The sequence below is a fragment of the Oryzias latipes genome, chromosome 5 (assembly GCF_053564925.1).
Source record: "Oryzias latipes strain Hd-rR chromosome 5, Olatipes_Hd-rR_3.1".
Lineage (NCBI taxonomy): Eukaryota > Metazoa > Chordata > Actinopteri > Beloniformes > Adrianichthyidae > Oryzias > Oryzias latipes.
In genome coordinates, this window is record NC_136241.1 from 36,104,178 (window position 1) to 36,122,139 (window position 17,962).

General features: G+C 51.6%; 1 protein-coding gene across 8 annotated transcripts; it reads left to right on the forward strand.

Annotated features, from left to right (window-relative positions):
- The first annotated feature begins 1,004 nt into the window (after positions 1–1,004).
- On the forward strand, positions 1,005–17,299 carry cpne1 (copine I). 8 transcript variants are annotated; one of them, XM_078947863.1, is made up of 17 exons: positions 1,046–1,138; positions 3,164–3,220; positions 11,338–11,469; positions 11,535–11,714; positions 12,168–12,242; positions 12,312–12,383; positions 12,506–12,589; positions 13,246–13,335; positions 13,395–13,493; positions 13,558–13,644; positions 13,724–13,783; positions 13,857–13,990; positions 14,085–14,139; positions 14,458–14,512; positions 15,637–15,770; positions 15,846–16,082; positions 16,227–17,299. In XM_078947863.1, exons 3-17 carry the CDS (start codon positions 11,338–11,340, stop codon positions 16,341–16,343), a joined length of 1,611 nt encoding a protein of 536 aa, XP_078803989.1. In that variant the 5' UTR covers positions 1,046–1,138; positions 3,164–3,220; the 3' UTR covers positions 16,344–17,299. The 8 variants fall into 8 exon arrangements, with proteins under 8 accessions (XP_078803987.1, XP_078803985.1, XP_078803984.1 ...); XM_078947865.1 differs by lacking the exon at positions 1,046–1,138 and adding an exon at positions 1,249–1,315; XM_078947861.1 differs by lacking the exon at positions 3,164–3,220 and having other exon boundaries at positions 1,005–1,138.
- Positions 17,300–17,962: the final 663 nt, after the last annotated feature.

The window sequence follows — 17,962 nt, forward strand, 5'->3', positions numbered from 1 at the left end:
GTATTTCAAAAGTTGGAGTTTGGACCGTTGTCCACCTGATGGCAGTGATGAACTTTTCTCAGATTTACAGAAGAACAGCTGTGATTTCACATTCACAGAATATTCTAGATTTATTAAAGGAATTTCTACAGAGAATCAGAGCAAGAGGACGACTTTCATCGATTTTACCTCCACTTCCAAAACTATTCATGGATGATGTCTGTTTTACAGATAAAAGATGCAATAACAAAGTTTAAGAGCTAAATTATTTCCCCTTCCTGAAAATTCTGTCACCAACCTTTTCAGGAACAGACACTTCTCACAGTAAATCATGTTTTCTTTAGTTTTCCCTCCAAAAATGTCAGAGGTCCAACCTATTGAGGATGAAGAACCTAGACCTCTGTAGGTCTGACATCTGTCCATGTAAGGAATTTGTACGTATGAGATTTCATATACAAGAAAAGCAGCTGTTACATGATTACAATTTGGTTCAAATGTTCTGGAATGATTTATATAAATGGCTTTCATCAAAAAAACTCAATCCCTACATTTTCATACTTGAACATTGAATTTGGGTGTATCAAAAAAAATTCCGTTTATTTTTAGTAATTTTGTTATTTTAGGTCGAAATTGTATTCATGAATGTTGTTTTATGAAAGAGAAGCCATATTTTTTGTGTTTCAAAAACGATCTCCAGCTTTTTATAAATGCCTCCAAATAACAAAGAAAAAGAAAGCTATAAAACTCTTGAACTGATTATCTGGATTAATGCCTTTGTTTCTTTTTATTTTATTTCCATTTTTGTTTATTGCTACTTTTAGCTTGATATGTCATTGTTTAATTTATTTTTTATTACGTATCACTCTATTGCATTATATTATTTATATTGTTTTAATCTGCTGCTTAGACTTTGTTCTAGTTTTCTACTTGTAAAATCCTGTACTGTCTTTTATGTTTTTGGATTTGAATTTTTCAAATGGAAAAAATGCTGTGTAAGTTTGAATTTTGTCAATAAAAAAAAAAATCGGAACCCTTCGTGTAATCCCGTTTGTTATCGCGAGGTTTGTGCCGACATTTCGTGCGGTGGGCGCCTGCAAAGGGGAAGAGAAGACGGCCGTGTTTGCATTAATCCTCAGTGTAAAAACTGACAAATTTCTCGGTAAGAATCCACCAGAGAGAGGCTGCTTCCTTAGAGTTTCTCGCTGTAGCCGAATGCGGCCGGATGTGTGGAAGCGCACTTCCGGTTCGCAGAATTTCTTTCCAAACACAAAGTAGATCGAGCTAGAAGACTAGGCCGCTTTCGGAACCAGGCCCGCTTTGCGTGGATTTTCTGTCGGTTAGTAAGTTGTGGATTTTATTGAATGGTCAAAGGGTTCGGGTCGACGATCTGAGCGAAGTTCTAGTAAAGGTCTTGGTGAGGCTCGGCTCAGAAAACGGATGTATTGTATTTCATTTAGTAGTTGCTAACGATTGTCAGCCAACATTCGTGGTTTTGTGTGCCCCCCCCCCCCCCAGGGGTGACTGCCTGCAGGGAGCCCCCTCCCGGCCAGAGCAGAGATGCTAGCAGCATCAATCAGACGGGGATGCGAATGAGCAGCAGGCGTTATTTTACCGAAAGGCACCGCCTGTGTCAAGGCGGGAAACTGCTGTGTTTACATCCCCGTTTATGTCTGTGGAAAGAAAATGTCTGAGAGAAAGATGTAACGCTAGCTTTGCCTCAACAGCACGTGACAAACTGCTAGCTTGTGAAAATGTTACTAACTTTTCCCTTGGAATACATTTTTTATCGGTGATTTTTTTTTTTTACTTGATCATACGGGTCCTGGAGTTAGTTAGCATGTTGTGGACGCTAAAGGTTCGTGACTGTAGCTCAGCTGTTAGCATCACCAAAGTTCCTTCGTTGAAGCTGCGCGTGCCAGTGGACTCGTGCAGGTGGGATGCTAACCAGGACCGGGGGAGTCGCTGGGGAAGGGCCCGCCGCAGACTGGACCACGGTTGGGGTTGCAGGGTCTGTCCAGGCTGAGGTGGAGACGCTCCTTCTGTGCTGGCAGGGTCGTGTCCGTCTATTGGCTCCTTGGCCCAGGTGGACAGGTGTTTGAAGAGCCCCCACACCTCTCATGGGTGTTTCAGCTGAAGCCATGTTGGGCTGCAGCTTCCATGTACAGACTGCTGGTTCCTCGGTTCTGGATGAGTTTTTCCTTGATGGCCTCTGGTTGTTCTGGTTGTATTTGGACTCGACCCCTCAGCCTGAAGGTGCAACTTCAGGAGAATCCTGCTTCCTGTTTGTAGCTGCGAGTTTGTTTTTTTCTGACTTCTGGTTTGACCATAATGTTGGGTGTCGTTGGTTTTGCAGGTTTGATACCCTGATTTCAGCACAGGTGAAGTGCAGAGAAGTCACCTGAAGATCCCCATTTCTGAGCTTTAGCACGCTCCTCTGTTGTCTGGTTACAATGCGTTGACCTTCTGAGCTGGTTTGATCTGCTGCACCGACTGGAGACCTCAGGAGGCGGAGCTGGGAAGCTTTACCTGCTGTAACTCAGGTGTTTTCATTAGCTAACAGTCGCTCCTGGCATTGCTGCGTTTTCTCATCAGCTGCTGCCGCCTCTGGGCTGTTGTTAGCGGCTGCAGACGCTGCGGTTTGCATAAAGCTAATGTTGCTTCTGACATGATGCTGATGTTTGTGTGATCCTGATGCTGCTGTTCGTGGTGATCTTCTCTGTTTGATGCTGTTTTGAGACTGTTCACATGCTGTTTGTGTTCTGGTGTGTCAAAGCACTGTGCTGACCAGCTGATGGTGGTTCCTGGGGGGTGTTGCAGGCTGCTTGCTGCAGGGTCGGCTTTCTGGAGGCAGCACTTTCCCTTCATCATCATGGCTGCTTGTTTTAAAGAGTTGGGGTTCATTGGATCTCTTTAGATCTCTGTTGGTCTTGATGATGTGGTTTCCTGCTGGACGTGTGACGCTTGATTCCCGGATTCTGATTCGACGGATGAGTTCAGCTCCTGCTTGGAGAGGAAGTCGTGTTGTTGCCGCTCGGTCACACAGACATTCACAGGAGCTGCATGTTGGAGCAGTTCCAGCAGCTGCTCCAACACACCAGGAAATCCAGACCCATGCTGACCCTGAGGACCTGATGTGTGAAAATGTTTTGAATGGGAATGTTTGTTTTTCTGACCTTTCCACCAGGTGTCAGTGTCCTGCAGAAACCTTCTGCTTCTCAGTGAAACTCTGCTTAGTTACTTGGTGAGTTTAAGTTGCATGAGATTTATGAAGGTTCACTGTTGCACAAAATGTTTTGCATTTAATAAAATGTGGATCCCTAAACTACAAACATTTTTTTACCTGTTAGCCCCCCCCCCCCATTCGATCCACCCTCCAACATAAAAAAGAAAAAAGGAGGGGGGGGGGGGCTTCAGATCTCGTTGTTGCCTTAAAGTTTAGCTGATGATGAGTCTACTTTAGCTTGTTGATTTCTTAAAAGCCTTTTTCTTTTCCTTGTCTTCACTTCCTGTTTTGATGTGTTTGCTGAATCTCATTGATTGTATCTGGTAACTGGACTGAGTGACTCCTCCCCCCTGTCGTTCCAAAATCCCATAGACTTCCATAGAGAAACAAACAGCTGTTACTCAGTCGTTCTATTGGTCAGAAGAACTGTTCTGGATCTCATGCCTTATTTTAACATCGTCTTGATAATCCTTCAATTTTTTTTTGTTTATTCTGTTGTTCAAGTTATTAAAGTTGTAAACTGACCAATCACATGTCCCAATTTAACTAGGTGGAGCCTTCTGGCCCCATGTACAATGTTGAAAACGTTTGACAGATTTGGTGTAGCCCGCTTTCCAGGAGTAGGGGTGTGGCCTTCCAACAAGCTCTCTCCTGATTGGTGAGAGTGGTTGCCATCATCGACTTGACTTCATTTAGGAGCTGGAAGTGAACCATCTTGAATGGATGACGTCACACTCAGCCAGTCCAGTTCTCATGGGCCCCATTTACACTGCAGGTCTCGATGCCCAAATCCGATTTTCTGACTATATCCCATTTTTTTGATATTTTAAAAGTGACCCGTATCCGATTTTTGCATTTACACTACAATGCTGAAACTATCATTCCTAGATGTTCTGACCCGGAAAAGGAAGTAAAACAACACGTGTTCAAAGGGAGGTTTGGATGCAGCAAAGGACTCTAGACTGCTGACATGTCATCTCAGTTGGTGTCTCCTGAGTTGACGTCGCTGACGTACGACTCGCATTTCCTGGGGAATATCCGATTTGTCTGCTTACATGGCACACGCTAATGCACGTATCCGATTTATTTCCACATATGAGTGAGGCCTGAATCCAATCTGAGAAAATCTGAATCCATGCGCTTTTGTCCTGCTTCCACGTTCACCGGTCATATCCCATCTGTGCCACGAGAGGAAAAATGGGAATTGGGTCACTTGAACCATGCAGTGGAAATGGGGTAAAATGCAGTCGATGGTTCACCTTCACAGAAAGTCCCTAACAAGCTCCTCCCCCATGGGCGGCTGTCCAGTGTGAAAACCGTAAAGAGGCATGAATCTGAGAGCAAAGGTTGGCATAAAACCAGGTGAAAGATGTGAATCCAGAGTCTGACCAGCCTTCAAACCCTTTCAGCTTTGCTTTCTTAAGTTCTTCATTTGTTTTCTCAATGTTTAGATGCTTAATGGAGTTCAGTTGCTGATAGGTCACCTGTTGCATGTTTCATTCAGCACATTTAAATTGTAGCAACTTTCCCTTTTAGCTTCATCTGGTCCACCTTTTTTGTTTTCTTATGAAGATGGTAGCAGGAGGAGACGATCCGTAATCATGTGACAGGTTTGCTGGGAGTTTCCGTGTAGTTTTTGGAAGGATTGCTGACGACCCGCCTGCTGTTGTCAGATACCATCATTAACGTTTTCTCCAATGTTTTGTGACGTGACGACGCGCAGCTGTTTTGCTGAGTCATGCTGACATTTAAACTATGGTCTACACTGACTGACGAAAATGACCAGAGTTGGTCTCCAATGTTTTCTTCATTTGAACAATTTTGTTGATTTATTTAAAAGAAAATTGGTTTGACTTTGAAAATGTGAATTTATGAAGTGTTTTTCAGCTTTTCTCGTTTATCAGCACCAGGGTGGAGTCCCTGTGGTTTAGTTCCTCCTCTTTGGACTAACTAGCTAGCGACTGTTTAGCTGAGTCAGCGCTGCTGTGTCTCCTGCTGTTTGTCTGATGGCGGTGTTGCTTTCTCCCCAGGTTAGCGCTGTTGTTTAGCAGTCAGTATGGCGGTAGTCATCCGACTGCAGGGTCTGCCCATAGTGGCGGGAACCATGGACATCAGACACTTCTTCTCTGGCCTCACCATTCCCGATGGGGGAGTGCACATCGTGGGGGGTGAGCACGGGGAAGCCTTCATCGTCTTTGCCACCGATGAGGATGCTCGTCTAGGAATGATGCGAACAGGCGGGGCCATTAAAGGCTCTAAGGTCTCGTTGCTGCTGAGTAGCAAAACCGAAATGCAAAACATGATTGAGCTCAGCCGCCGCAGGTTTGAGGCCGGGGCCGGCGCCGTGGACATGGCCCCACCCGCAGCCGTGAACACTAACAGACAGGCGGGGGCAGCTTCCCTGCCTCCAGTACAGTCTGGAGTTGGGGGGAGACCCAGTAGCCATGGAAACCAGGGTTTCACTCCAGCCTCGGCAACGACAGGCAGCTCGTCTCTAGAACCGCAGACCAACAAGGCGGCGACCAGCATGGCCGGCGCCATGCCCAGCTTTCCCAACAGCTACAGCTCTGCGCCCACAATGACCACGTCTCTGCCATCGCTTAATGCTGGACTCCCACCCATTCCTCCTCTGCCCAACATGCCCTCCATGCCCCCCATGTCCACACTGTCAACCATGTCAGTCCCTCCTCCTGTGTCCTCCCTCCCTCCTGTCCCCACTGTTTCCCCGTTATCCCAAGGACCTCCAGTGCCACCAATGTCTCACATCCCTCAAATGAGCTCCATGCCCCCCTTCAACCCCGCCCTGCCTCCCCCACAATCGCTGGGCTCTGGTCTCCCCCTGGGAGCCCCCAACCCCATGCTGTTCAACCCCCTGTCCTCTCTGGCCTCTTTGGGGCTTCAGGCCCAAATGAAGGCCGCAGCCACGGGCGTGGCCAATCCTGACAATGTATTTGTTCTCCTGCAGAACCTCCCATTTTCATGCTCAGATATGGAAGTGAGGGACTTCTTTCGGGGCCTGGGGGTAGAGGGGGTGCGCCTGCTGAGGGACGGGCAGGGCCGACCCAACGGTAGGGCCCTAGTCAAGTTCTTCTCTCCCCAGGACAGTTTTGAAGCTTTGAAGCGGGGGGGTGGGATGATGGGCCAAAGGTTCATTGAGATCACCCCCGGCTCAGAGCGTCAGTGGGTTGGCTTAAGCGACAGCCACGCCCCTTACACTAGCACCAAATCAAACAACACAGTGGAGCTCCAGGGTCACCAGCACAGGGGGGGTAGCACCCCTGGGGGGCGAGATCAGCGAGAAAGGTCGAGGTCCCCTCACAGACAGGAGTTCTGTGTCTACTTGAAAGGTCTTCCCTACGAGGCCGACAAAAGGCAGATAAAGGAATTCTTTAAAAATGTGGCTGTTGTAGAAGAAAGCATCTTCATCGCTTACGGCCCAAACGGGCGCGCCACCGGAGAGGGCTTCCTGGAGTTCAAGTCAGAGGAGGACTTCAAGAGTGCTCTCGGAGCCCACATGCAGTACATGGGCTCCCGTTTCATCCAGGTCCACCCGATCAGCCGGAAGGGAATGCACGAAAAGATCGAGGCTATCCGCAAACGGGATGCCGTGCACGGTGATGGCAAGAACCAGGATGGCATGAAAATGCCACGCAACTGCGCCCACATAACCAACATTCCCTACAACATCTCCAAGAAGGATGTCCGCAGCTTCCTGGAGGGTGTGGGCATCTACGAGGAGTCTCTGAAGGTTCTTACAGACAGCCAGGGCAACGGTTTGGGGCAAGCCATCTTTCAGCTGCGCACTGAGGAAGACGCACACAAAGTCGAGAGGCTACACCGGCAGAAACTCAATGGCCGCGACGCCTTTGTTCATCTCGTCACCTTTGAGCAAATGAGGGAAATTGAAAGAAACCCCCCACCTCAAAATAAGAGGGGCCAGCGTAACCAAAACCAGCAGAATCATAATCCGAGCCAGGCCCAGCAGCAGCTGCAGCCCATTCCGCAGCAGCCGCAGATCAATCCCTTCGCTGGGATTGCCGGCGAGGACTTCAGCTTCCTTAGGAATTCCATGGGGAACCTGAACAACCCCATGGGTTCCTTCGTGGCTCCATTCTCCGCTCCGGGAAATGGATTGACGGGCCCTCCTCCTCTTCCCCCCCTGGGTGCCGGCCTGGGGGACGTCAGTCTGGGAATGGCGCCACCTCTGGTCGCAGGAATTCCTGGAGCACCAATCTTGGAGCCTCCTGGGGTTCGGCCCGGAGCGGCAGCAGGAGCACCGTTTAGTCAGGATGGGCTGCGAGGCTTGTTGCCGTTTGAAAATGCAAACAGAAAAGGAGGTGGAGGAGGTCAGAACCGAGGAGGAGTAGCCAGCAACAACCAGGGGCGTCCGGTGGGAGGAGCTGCTGGTGGACAGCAGGGGTTCACCCCAGGAGCTGAAGGAATACGGAACCAGCCGACCGCTGGACCTCCCACCCACCCCACCGGCCAGCGGGGTGCTGCTGGGCCCACCGTGGTGAAGCTTCAGAACATGCCGTTCACTGTAACTGTGGATGAGATCCTGGACTTCTTCTACGGCTACCAGGTGCTGCAAGGCTCAGTCTGCCTGCAGTTTAGCGACAAAGGCCTGCCCACGGGGGAGGCCATGGTGGCTTTCCAGAGCCACGAGGAGGCCTCTGCTGCAGTTCTGGACCTCAATGATAGACCCATCGGAGCACGCAAGGTCAAGATAAGCCTGGGTTAAGGCCGCGTGCCCCGACCCCAAACCGAACCAGAATAAACCACACAAATGAGAAAGCCCTCTAAGACTCTTTACCTGTGCAGATTTCAGGAGGTAAGCTGCTCCTCCTCCACAAAGACTGTAAGCAGACCCTTCTTAAAGACTTGGCTCACATAAACTGATGATGATGATGATGCTGAGCATAAGCTTTTCTCCAGTTTTCATGTTGTTGCAACTGTTTTGTCTCTATCCACTCTGACCCGGTTTGTTGCTATGGTAACATGACTGTCATCAGGCTTATATATGCTGTGCTGCTGCGGTTTGAACTGTTCATCCTCTGATGCTATGATAACACCATGTCTTGCTGTGTTGCCATGGTAACGGACAGAAATCCACAGCATGTTGCCATGATGAAATGTTTCTTGTTTTGATTGCGATGCTGTTCGTCTCTACATTGTTGCCTCATTAAAATGTGGTGTGGCTGTGAAGAGACCTGCTGTTGTGGTCGAGCCGTTACATTTCCTGTTTCTCTGGATCTCTCTGAAGAACCGCGGTTCCGCCCCGATGGCATGTCTTTGTGGAACCGGCTCCACCCGGCGGAGAAGGTTCCGTAAACTGCTGGGTGGAGGATGTGGGGCGCACAGATCGCTGAGTAATGTTTCATTTTCTGAAGTGGAGCTGCTGAATCATTCCATCACGTTTGATGACGATGATGAACCATGCTAGCCATGCTCCTCCCCTTTTCTCCTGCACATGCTCTGTAGCCGTTTGGACTGCAGACATGAAGACGCAGGGATTTTACTTTGGTTGTGATCTTTGTTTAGATGTTTCTACCTTCAAGCCGACCTTTCTTTGTGATGTTAACGTTTGTATGATGATGTGGTATCTCCTTTGCTAATAAAAGGACCATCCTGAGCTGCCATGTGCTCCCCTCACTGTCTGCTCTTCACTGTGGGATCATGGGAAGTCTTCTGCTTGTGTTTGCCATAAACACTTCAGAAAAACTACATCTTTGACTGACTTAAAGGCTCATGTCTACCTAAAGCCAGTGCTATCTTGTTCACCTTTCGGCACCCCCCCCCCCCCCCAGAGGTCGTCCCGGTGACACGGCTTCCATTCAGCTGCACAGGAGTTTCACGCTGGATGCCCTTCCTGACACAACCCTGTGTGTTATCTGCACTGGGGGGCTGGCACAGGGACACCCAGACTTGGCCCCCTTGTGGCTACATAGTTGGGCAGTAGAGTTAAGGGTCTTTCTTGCCCAAGGACCCACACTGGGTAAATATTTAAAGGGCCTTTATCGTGCTAAATCCGGCGTGATAGCTTGTACGTGTTTTATAATCTTCACTCCTGACTAAAAACATCCCCAAAGCCATATTTTGATCCGTTCATTCATTTTCTCAGCATTCCTCAAAACCTGCTCTGAGCACCAGCCCCTCCCAACCCACGAAAATGACCAAGTTCTCACATTGTGATGTCACAAAGTGAGGAACCCCCCCCCCCCCCCCCCCCTTCCAGGAAGAGTCTGCGCTGCCAGACTAACACACACACCCACTTTCTCCCCTGTGAAAATAACTCATTTCATAGAGTGGTGGTGCCGCCAACGGTCACATACGATCATATATATATATATGGATGTATTTTATTCTGAAAGGCTGAAGAAAAGCAGGATATAGACCCTTTCATGCTTCCCAGCTTTTACTCTAAACACCAGTCGGGTTGAAGAAGGAAATTCTCTCCTGAACTGAAAGATCTTGAGCTCATTGATAGTCCATTGGGGGGGGGGCGTGTTCCTGAACCAAAGCATCTGCCCCCCACTCCCCACCCCCACAGTCCAAAGCTGCTGAAATCAGAACAGAGTGACTCAGATTTACAGATCTGCTGCCAATCAGGAGTATAGACATGACAGAAGTTACAACTGAAGTGATTGGGGGGGGGGGGGGGGGGTTCCTGTTAGGTATAGGCTGGAGTCACTTCTAGAGCTGATCAGCTGTTGGCCCCATTATGATGGCAGACATTCCTGTAGTTTGATGTGAGGAACCACCAGCGTTAAGGGAACCCCCCCCCCCTCAGGTCCTCATGAGCCTGTGGGGTCACTGCTGCAGAGACCTGGTGGTAGCTGTCCATCTGACCCCCCAGTGCTGATAATTAGCTGAAGGCAAATCCTGCAGGTGAGTGAATGCACATGCATCATCAGGGACCCCCAGGGTTCCTTTGGGGTGGGGCGAATGCAGTGGTTGGCAGCAGCTGATGGAGATTCAGGCCACAGGTGATGCTTCTACCTACTGACATGGGGTGGGGCAGTTCTGTTGTGACGGGACAGCTGGGTGGGGGTCCTGCTCTGCTGTCCTCCGAAAGAATGGCACAGGGACGCTGTGGTCGGAGGAAATGCTGGATTCTGTCCCTGTCCAGCTCCTGAGGGGCAAAACCTGCGCTTACACGATACTAGACCCCCCACCACACGCTCCTCAGGTAAATGAGGGTAGGGGTTCGGAAGACCTGCTTCCACACAGGTGTTGGTTTGCAGGCTTTCATCCTTCAAATATTTCCCTTTCTGCTGATTGGTGACGTCACCTCCCACCACACGCACATAAGGCTCTGTGGGCCGGCGGCTCACCTTTTAAGATTTGAGCATTTTAAACTGTTTTAAAGTCGTTCAGTCGATTAAAGACTCGTCTCGGAAGAGTGGAAGGCCGTTTCTGCCTCCATCCGGGTCTTTTCCTCCGCTTGTTGGTCTGGGAGGAGTTTATGGTGACGTTGCTGAAGCCTGGTTCGGCAGGAAAGTGTTGTTTTGTTGCAGATCGACTGTGAGAAACCGTCAGGTTCGGTTTTGAGCGACGCCGTTCGTGGCGCTTCCTGCTGAAGGGCTGGGCCAAAGAGGCTTTTATTGTGAAAGGCTCACTCGGAAGGGCGGTAACTGGCACGTCTCTTGCCCAATCACGCCGTAGCTGCGCAACAGTTTGTCCAATCAGAGAGCCGCTCTCCGCCCCCGCGGGCTGAGGTTCGGGCGTGTTTCCGGTGAAGCGTCTCTGCTCCGGTGTGAGGAAGAAAAACGTTAAACGGTGATTTCCTGATTCTCCTTGCGCGCGTCTGGAATGCGCGCCGCGTGCGTGTTAGCTGAGAGTTCGCGGGAAAAGTGCTTTGCCGGCGTCTGCGTGAATCCCACCGGTCTGACTCGCCGGTGGTGGTTCCAGCGCCGGTCCCCGCGGCGTAGCTTCCCCGTCAGAGACGCGCGGGAGTCAGCACCGCGCCTCTCGCGTGTTTACTCGCACGCGGGCAGGAATGAAAGGCTTTTTTCTCGGCGTTTAACCCTCAGAAAAGGCGGTTATGTGCACAGAGGCGGGGTTTGCACTGACAGGGGTCGAACGTGCAACCTTGAGGGGCTGACCGCTGAACCACAGCTCTGCTCTCTCTGCAGATGGCAGACTGCGTCTCGAAGGTGGAGCTGACCGTTTCCTGCACCGACCTGCTGGATAAGGATGTGGGTTCCAAGTCCGACCCGCTCTGCGTGCTGCTGCAGAGCACAGGGGCAGGGGACAAGTGGATGGAGGTGAGCATCTCCTCCTCAGACATGCTCCTCAGGTGTGACGTCATCAGCTCACCTGTGTCCCCCAGCTGGGCCGAACCGAGCGCATGAAGAACACCTCCAGCCCATCCTTCAGCCAGCGCCTCAGACTGGACTATCACTTCGAGACCGTCCAGAACCTGAAGCTCCAGATCTATGACATCGATAACTCCTCCTCTGACCTCAGCGATGACGACTTCCTGGGAGGGGTGGAGCTGACTCTGGGACAGGTGAGGTCATGCAGACAGGTGATCTCACACCTTCACCATTGACCCATCACTCAGACTAGAGTCAGACTAGGGGTCAACACGCCGCGGTAGGACGAGTGACTTGATTTAAAAAGATTATTTGAAAGTTGAAGCTTTTTATTACTGATAAACATGAACTGAGCAGTCAAAAAAACTACAAATCCCAGCATTCCAGAGACAAACGGTGGAAGTCTGCTGACCCCTGGGGAGTCACTGCAGTCAGACCCCAGGAGGTCCTGAGGAGCTTCAGCAGGAGAGTCGGATCAGTACGAAGGATCCTTCTGTTCCTCTAGCAGCAGGAGGAACCGTGGAGAACCAGGAGGAACGGTTCCTCCTGGTTCCTCCTGGTTCTCCACGCCTGGAGCATCCTTCTGAAGACCTGATCTGAGAAGTTGTGTGGACGTTTGTGGTCATGGTAGATCTGGTGGTTTTCAGATCGTGTCCAGCAAGACTGTGACCCGACCTCTGCAGCTGAAGAAAGGCAAGCCGGCGGGGAAAGGAACCATCAGCGTACGTCTGCGCTCAGCCCAAGGGCTCCTGGCAGTGTCACGCAGAGATGACCGTGTTCTGTGTCTGTAGGTCACTGCGGAGGAGATCAAGGACAACCGAGCCATCATCCTGGAGCTGGAGGCCAAGAACCTGGACAAGAAGGTGAGCTGCCCCTCCCCTGCAGTGTTGGGCTGCTAGCTTGTTTAGAGAGCAGCAGGGCGGGGCCCCCTGTGACTGAATGTCCCCTGACAGGTTGCTCAGGTAAATGTTCTCACCTTTTTCAGGACATGTTTGGGAAGTCGGACCCATTCCTGGAAATCTTCAAAGCGGGAGAAGGCGGGAAGTGGCAGCTGGTTCACAGAACCGAGGTAAACACGTCCAGAAGTAAGTTTCTGCACTTCCCACGGCACACGGGCCCCAGAACCCGTCAGAACCGGCCGCTCCGCACACGGGCCTCATCAGGTTCCTTCACAAACCGGAGCTGCTTTGCTGTGTTTTGGGTCGGAGCTGCAGTTGCAGCATTAAAAGGCATCACTGCAGATGATAAATGGCGTTTAGCTTATATACTTATATACCTGCAAGGCCCAAAGCGCTTTACAGTCACACACTCAGTCACACACACCTACACACACACACACAGTCACACACACACAGTCACACACTGATGGCGGCTCCGCTGCTGAACACTGGCACCAACCTCCCACCAGAGGCAAGGTGGGATTCAGTGTCTTGCCCAAGGACACTTGGACACATGGGCGTGCAAGGCGGGAATCGAACCTGCAATATTACGATCATGGTTCGACCGCCGCAGCGGTAGGGCAGACAGAACCAGAACCACCCAGAGGGTTCTGCATGACTGACACTGCACATGACTCCACCCACTACCAACAACATTCCAAAATTAGGCAGTTTTGCTTGGTCCCCCCACCTGCCAATCAAAATAAAGTTCTGATAGAAGGAGCCAACCCCCCCATCCCCAGGTGTGCTGGTTACCGTGACGATAACAGCTGTTTCGTGTGATCAGGTGGTGAAGAACAATCTGAGCCCCTCCTGGAAGAAGATCAGCGTTCCTCTGCAGACGTTCTGCTCCGGTGACCTGGAGAAGCCCCTGAAGGTCCGTCCAACCAGCATCTGTCGTCCTCGTCCGTCCAGCTAACCGTGCCCCTCTCACAGGTGGACTGCTCCGACCACGACGGCGACGGCTCCCACGATCTGATCGGGTCCTTCACCACCAAAGTGTCTGAGCTGCAGAAGGCGGCGCTGGGTTCTCCGGTGGGTTCCTGCGGTTGAGCGTCGCCTGTGTGAGCGGCTGCCTCTAACATGTCTGCCGTGTCAGGTGGAGTTCGAGTGCATCCACCCGGACAAACAGAAGAAGAAGAAGAGCTACAAGAACTCTGGGATCGTGGTGGTCAAGAGCTGTAAGGTAAGTCTGCTAGAGTTTGGTCCCAGATGACCTCTGACCTCTGAGTGCTTCTTGAAGCTTGGGCCGTGGTTCTGTGCAGCTGGAGGCTCAGTACACCTTCCTGGACTACGTGATGGGCGGCTGCCAGATCAACTTCACGGTGACTCCCCCGTCCCTGGACTCCACCGCCGGCTCCCATCGGACGTTCCTCACCCGCTGTTCTCTCGCTCCAGGTGGGCATCGACTTCACCGGCTCCAACGGAGATCCGCGCTCTCCCGACTCTCTGCATTATCTGAGTCCAGACGGGACGAACCAGTACCTGTCCGCCCTGTGGTCGGTGGGTCAGGTGGTCCAGGACTACGACACGTCAGTAAACGCCTAAACAGATCTTTGACGTGTTGCTGATGGTCCTCCTCAAAGGGTCTGGCTGTGGTTCTGATGGCTCCTCTTTGTGTTTCAGGGATAAACTGTTTCCAGCGTTTGGTTTTGGAGCCAAGCTGCCTCCAGATTATCAGGTCAGCTTCAAAGTCCTTTTGAAACCTCCTGTCTGCCATCCTCAAACTGTCTAAGTCCAGAACGGAGAGACTCAGATAGGTCGGCGTCTGAACAGAGATTTAGAGTTCCAGATCAACCCCAAGCTCCAAGAACCCAAACGTTCCTTCAGGTTCCAGAGACGTTCTAACAAGCAGACTCCGCTGCTGCCTTTAGGGACTCTAACGTCAACAGGACGCCCCATGAAGACTCCAGAGAGTCACATGATCAGTGGTTAGACTCTGGTTCTGACTCGGCCCGGTTTGGTCTTCTGACTGTTCTGTATGTTGATGATCTTACAGGCAGCACACCACGAGTTTGCCCTCAACTTCAACCCCTCCAACCCGTACTGCCAAGGTATGCACACACGTGCACGCGCGCACACATGTGCACGAATGCAGGCAGACACACACACAGACAGGAAGGGGCGGGTACTTTGCTGAAGGCAGGAACCGACACCGGCAGAACATTCCAGATGTCGTAGGGAATCGGTGTGACATGGCATCTCCATGGCCGACAGATGTAGACCACCCCTCCTGGAGGGGGCGGAGTCATTCAGCTGACAGATGTAGACCACCCCTCCTGGAGGGGCGGAGTCATTCAGCCGACAGATGTAGACCACCCCTCCTGGAGGGGCGGAGTCATTCAGCTGACAGATGTAGACCACCCCTCCTGGAGGGGGCGGAGTCATTCAGCCGACAGATGTAGACCACCCCTCCTGGAGGGGGCGGAGTCATTCAGCCGACAGATGTAGACCACCCCTCCTATAGGGGGTGGAGTCATGCAGCCAACAGATGTAGACCACCCCTCCTGGAGGGGGCGGAGTCATTCAGCCGACAGATGTAGACCACCCCTCCTGGAGGGGGCGGAGTCATTCAGCCGACAGATGTAGACCACCCCTCCTATAGGGGGTGGAGTCATGCAGCCAACAGATGTAGACCACCCCTCCTGGAGGGGGCGGAGTCATTCAGCCGACAGATGTAGACCACCCCTCCTAGAGGGGGCGGAGTCATTCAGCCGACAGATGTAGACCACCCCTCCTGGAGGGGGCGGAGTCATTCAGCCGACAGATGTAGACCATCCCTCCTGGAGGGGGCGGAGTCATTCAGCCGACAGATGTAGACCACCCCTCCTGGAGGGGGTGGAGTCATTCAGCCAACAGATGTAGACCACCCCTCCTGGAGGGGGCGGAGTCATTCAGCCAACAGATGTAGACCACCCCTCCTGGAGGGGGCGGAGTCATTCAGCCGACAGATGTAGACCACCCCTCCTGGAGGGGCGGAGTCATTCAGCCGACAGATTTTGGGGTGGGGGTAGAGAAGGGTTAGAGCATTGAGCAGCGACGTAGTTGTGTGCATAAACACACATACACTCACTCAAACATGCACACGCACGTGCACGCTCAGACTGCAGAGCCTCCGTGGTCCTGCTGTTCTGCTGGGATCAAAGTCGGCGCGTACTGAGCACGCTCTGTCCGTCAGGCATTCAGGGCATCGTCGACGCCTACAGGATGGTTCTGCCTCAGCTCCGCCTCTCTGGACCCACTAACTTCTCTCCCATCATCAACCATGTGGCGTCCATCGCCTCCAGCGCCGCCCAGGCCAACGCTGCCACTGTGAGGACACACTCGTGAACCCACGTGCACACACTCGTGCACAGACTCAAACCCTCCTCCGGCATCTCGTTTCAGCAATACTTCGTCCTCCTCATCCTCACTGATGGCGAGATCACAGACCTTGACCAGACGAAGGACGCCATCGTTCGGGCCTCGCGGCTGCCGCTGTCCATCATCATCGTTGGGGTGGGGCCGGCCGACTTCAAGGCCATGCAGCTTCTGGACGGAGACGACGGCGTGCTGAGGTCCACCGTGGGGGAGGCCGTCTCCAGAGACATCGTCCAGTTCGTCCCCCTCAGAGACTTCAAAGACGTGAGCTTCAGCGCCGCTTTGACGGAAGGTCCTGGTTGTGTCCAGATGGAGCAGAGTCCAGGAAAACCTTCCAGAAGCTTCTCTGAACATCCGGGTTTGAAGACCGTCTCCTGCTGGAAGTTCACGCCGCTTTCTCTTTTCCAGGCTTCCGTGTCGGCTCTGGCGCAGTCCGTCCTCGCCGAGGTCCCCCATCAGCTGGTGTCTTACTTCAAGATGAGAGGCCTTGATCCCGCCAAACAAGGGCCGCCCGCCAAATCCTAAAGCTGGACCCGCCCAGGAGACCCCGCAGCTTTGACCTTTCTTTCATTCCACACTCCAGTTCTGCACCAAACTTTGCCCATCAGTCGTGACGCCATCTTTCTGCACGGCTGAAACCCACTCATGTTCGTGTGCACGTTCCTCTCGTGTTCACGTGTTCGTACCCCTTACAGGACGAACGCTGCCTTCAAATGACGCCTTCTAGAATGCCGCCCTCTGCTGCTGCTTGTGGGAACTGTCACTTCCTCTGGTGCCTCTGGGTGTAAGGCTCCACCTGTTGCCATGGTAACCCCGCTGGGCCGTACGTTGGTGCCATTACTTGAATGAATAGATTTCCACCTTTTGTCTTCCACAAATGTTGCTGTTGCCTTAATGCAAACTTTAGTGCCACCGGACCGCACTTTGGTTTAGGATGTGTCAATGAATTTTTTTGTTCCAAACAGAAATTCACGTCTGGCATTTCTCCGATATTCTTCAGAAATCATGTTTCAGACGGGAATCCGTGTTGGAACCATGTCTGCTGCTGTTTCTCTTTGCTGCTTTTGCTTTCTGGAGTCTGATGCGGATCTCTTCTGTTTTCTTCTTGTTCTACAGTCTGATCTGCCAACAATAGAAAGCATGAGCGTAAAGCGCGTTTGCCAGAGGTGAAAGCTCTGAAAACGAGTGTCCACGCTAACCTTCTGTCTGAACGCCGTTCTGCTGCCTTTTTTAGGTTTTTGATTTAGTGCCAAAATGTATTTTTTAAGTCAGATTTATGTATTTTTATCCTCAGGTTTAGGAAACCTGAATATGTTTTGCTTTGACCAAAGAAACAAACGCTAAATGAAAAATCTTTATTCCAAAGTAAAGTCGACATTCTCAGTTTTCTGTTTGCACTTTGCGAATGGTCCCTCCGGGCTCCTGTACTCGATGACATCAGCACTTCCTGCTACAGATCATTAAAACAGATTCTGTCTTCACTTGTTGCTGATGTGTCCTCTGTTCCTGAATTTCCCAGAATGCACTTCAGCCACAGCTTGGTGTGTCTGCTGAGCACCTGTGTCACAAAGAAACCAGCGGAGTGGCCCAGTGGGGGAGTGTCTGCCCTCCAGGAGATCCACTCAAAAAGTTAGAGCCCCGCCCTGCTTCCTCAGCATTTGAGTGGGGGTATTAAACCTCTGCCCTGTGTGGCTGCAGCGCACTGCTCCCCCCAGCAGAGGGGGTAAATGTGGAGGGCGGACAGGGAAACTCCACCCGGTTGGTTTTCTGATAAACACAGAACCTCAGGCCTGAAGACGGATGCTGGAGCCTATCCTAGCCGCCTCAGGGTGGAGGTGGTGTTCATGCAGGATGTTCTCCACTCCATCACAGCTTTCTCCAAGCGATGAAACATTTTCTTCTGCAGAACACAATTCATGCTCTGAGAACAAACATGGTTTCCAGTGGAGGCGTGGTGAACTCAGGAGAAACCAGATTAATTGGATTCTTTAATGTGAAGGAGCAACGAAATGATTTAGTCTGAGCAAAAACAGGCTTACTGGGATGAGGAGTGTGGCCTGCAGGTAGGAGAGAGGGGCGGAGTCAAGGACAGCAGATGGATGGAGGTGTGGCTCCAGACACAGCAGCCAGAAAAGAAAGGCTGA

Coding starts and splice junctions, on each gene's coding strand:
- cpne1 (XM_078947859.1), top strand. CDS start 5,259: ATGGCGGTAGTCATCCGACTGCAGGGTCTGCCCATAGTGGCGGGAACC.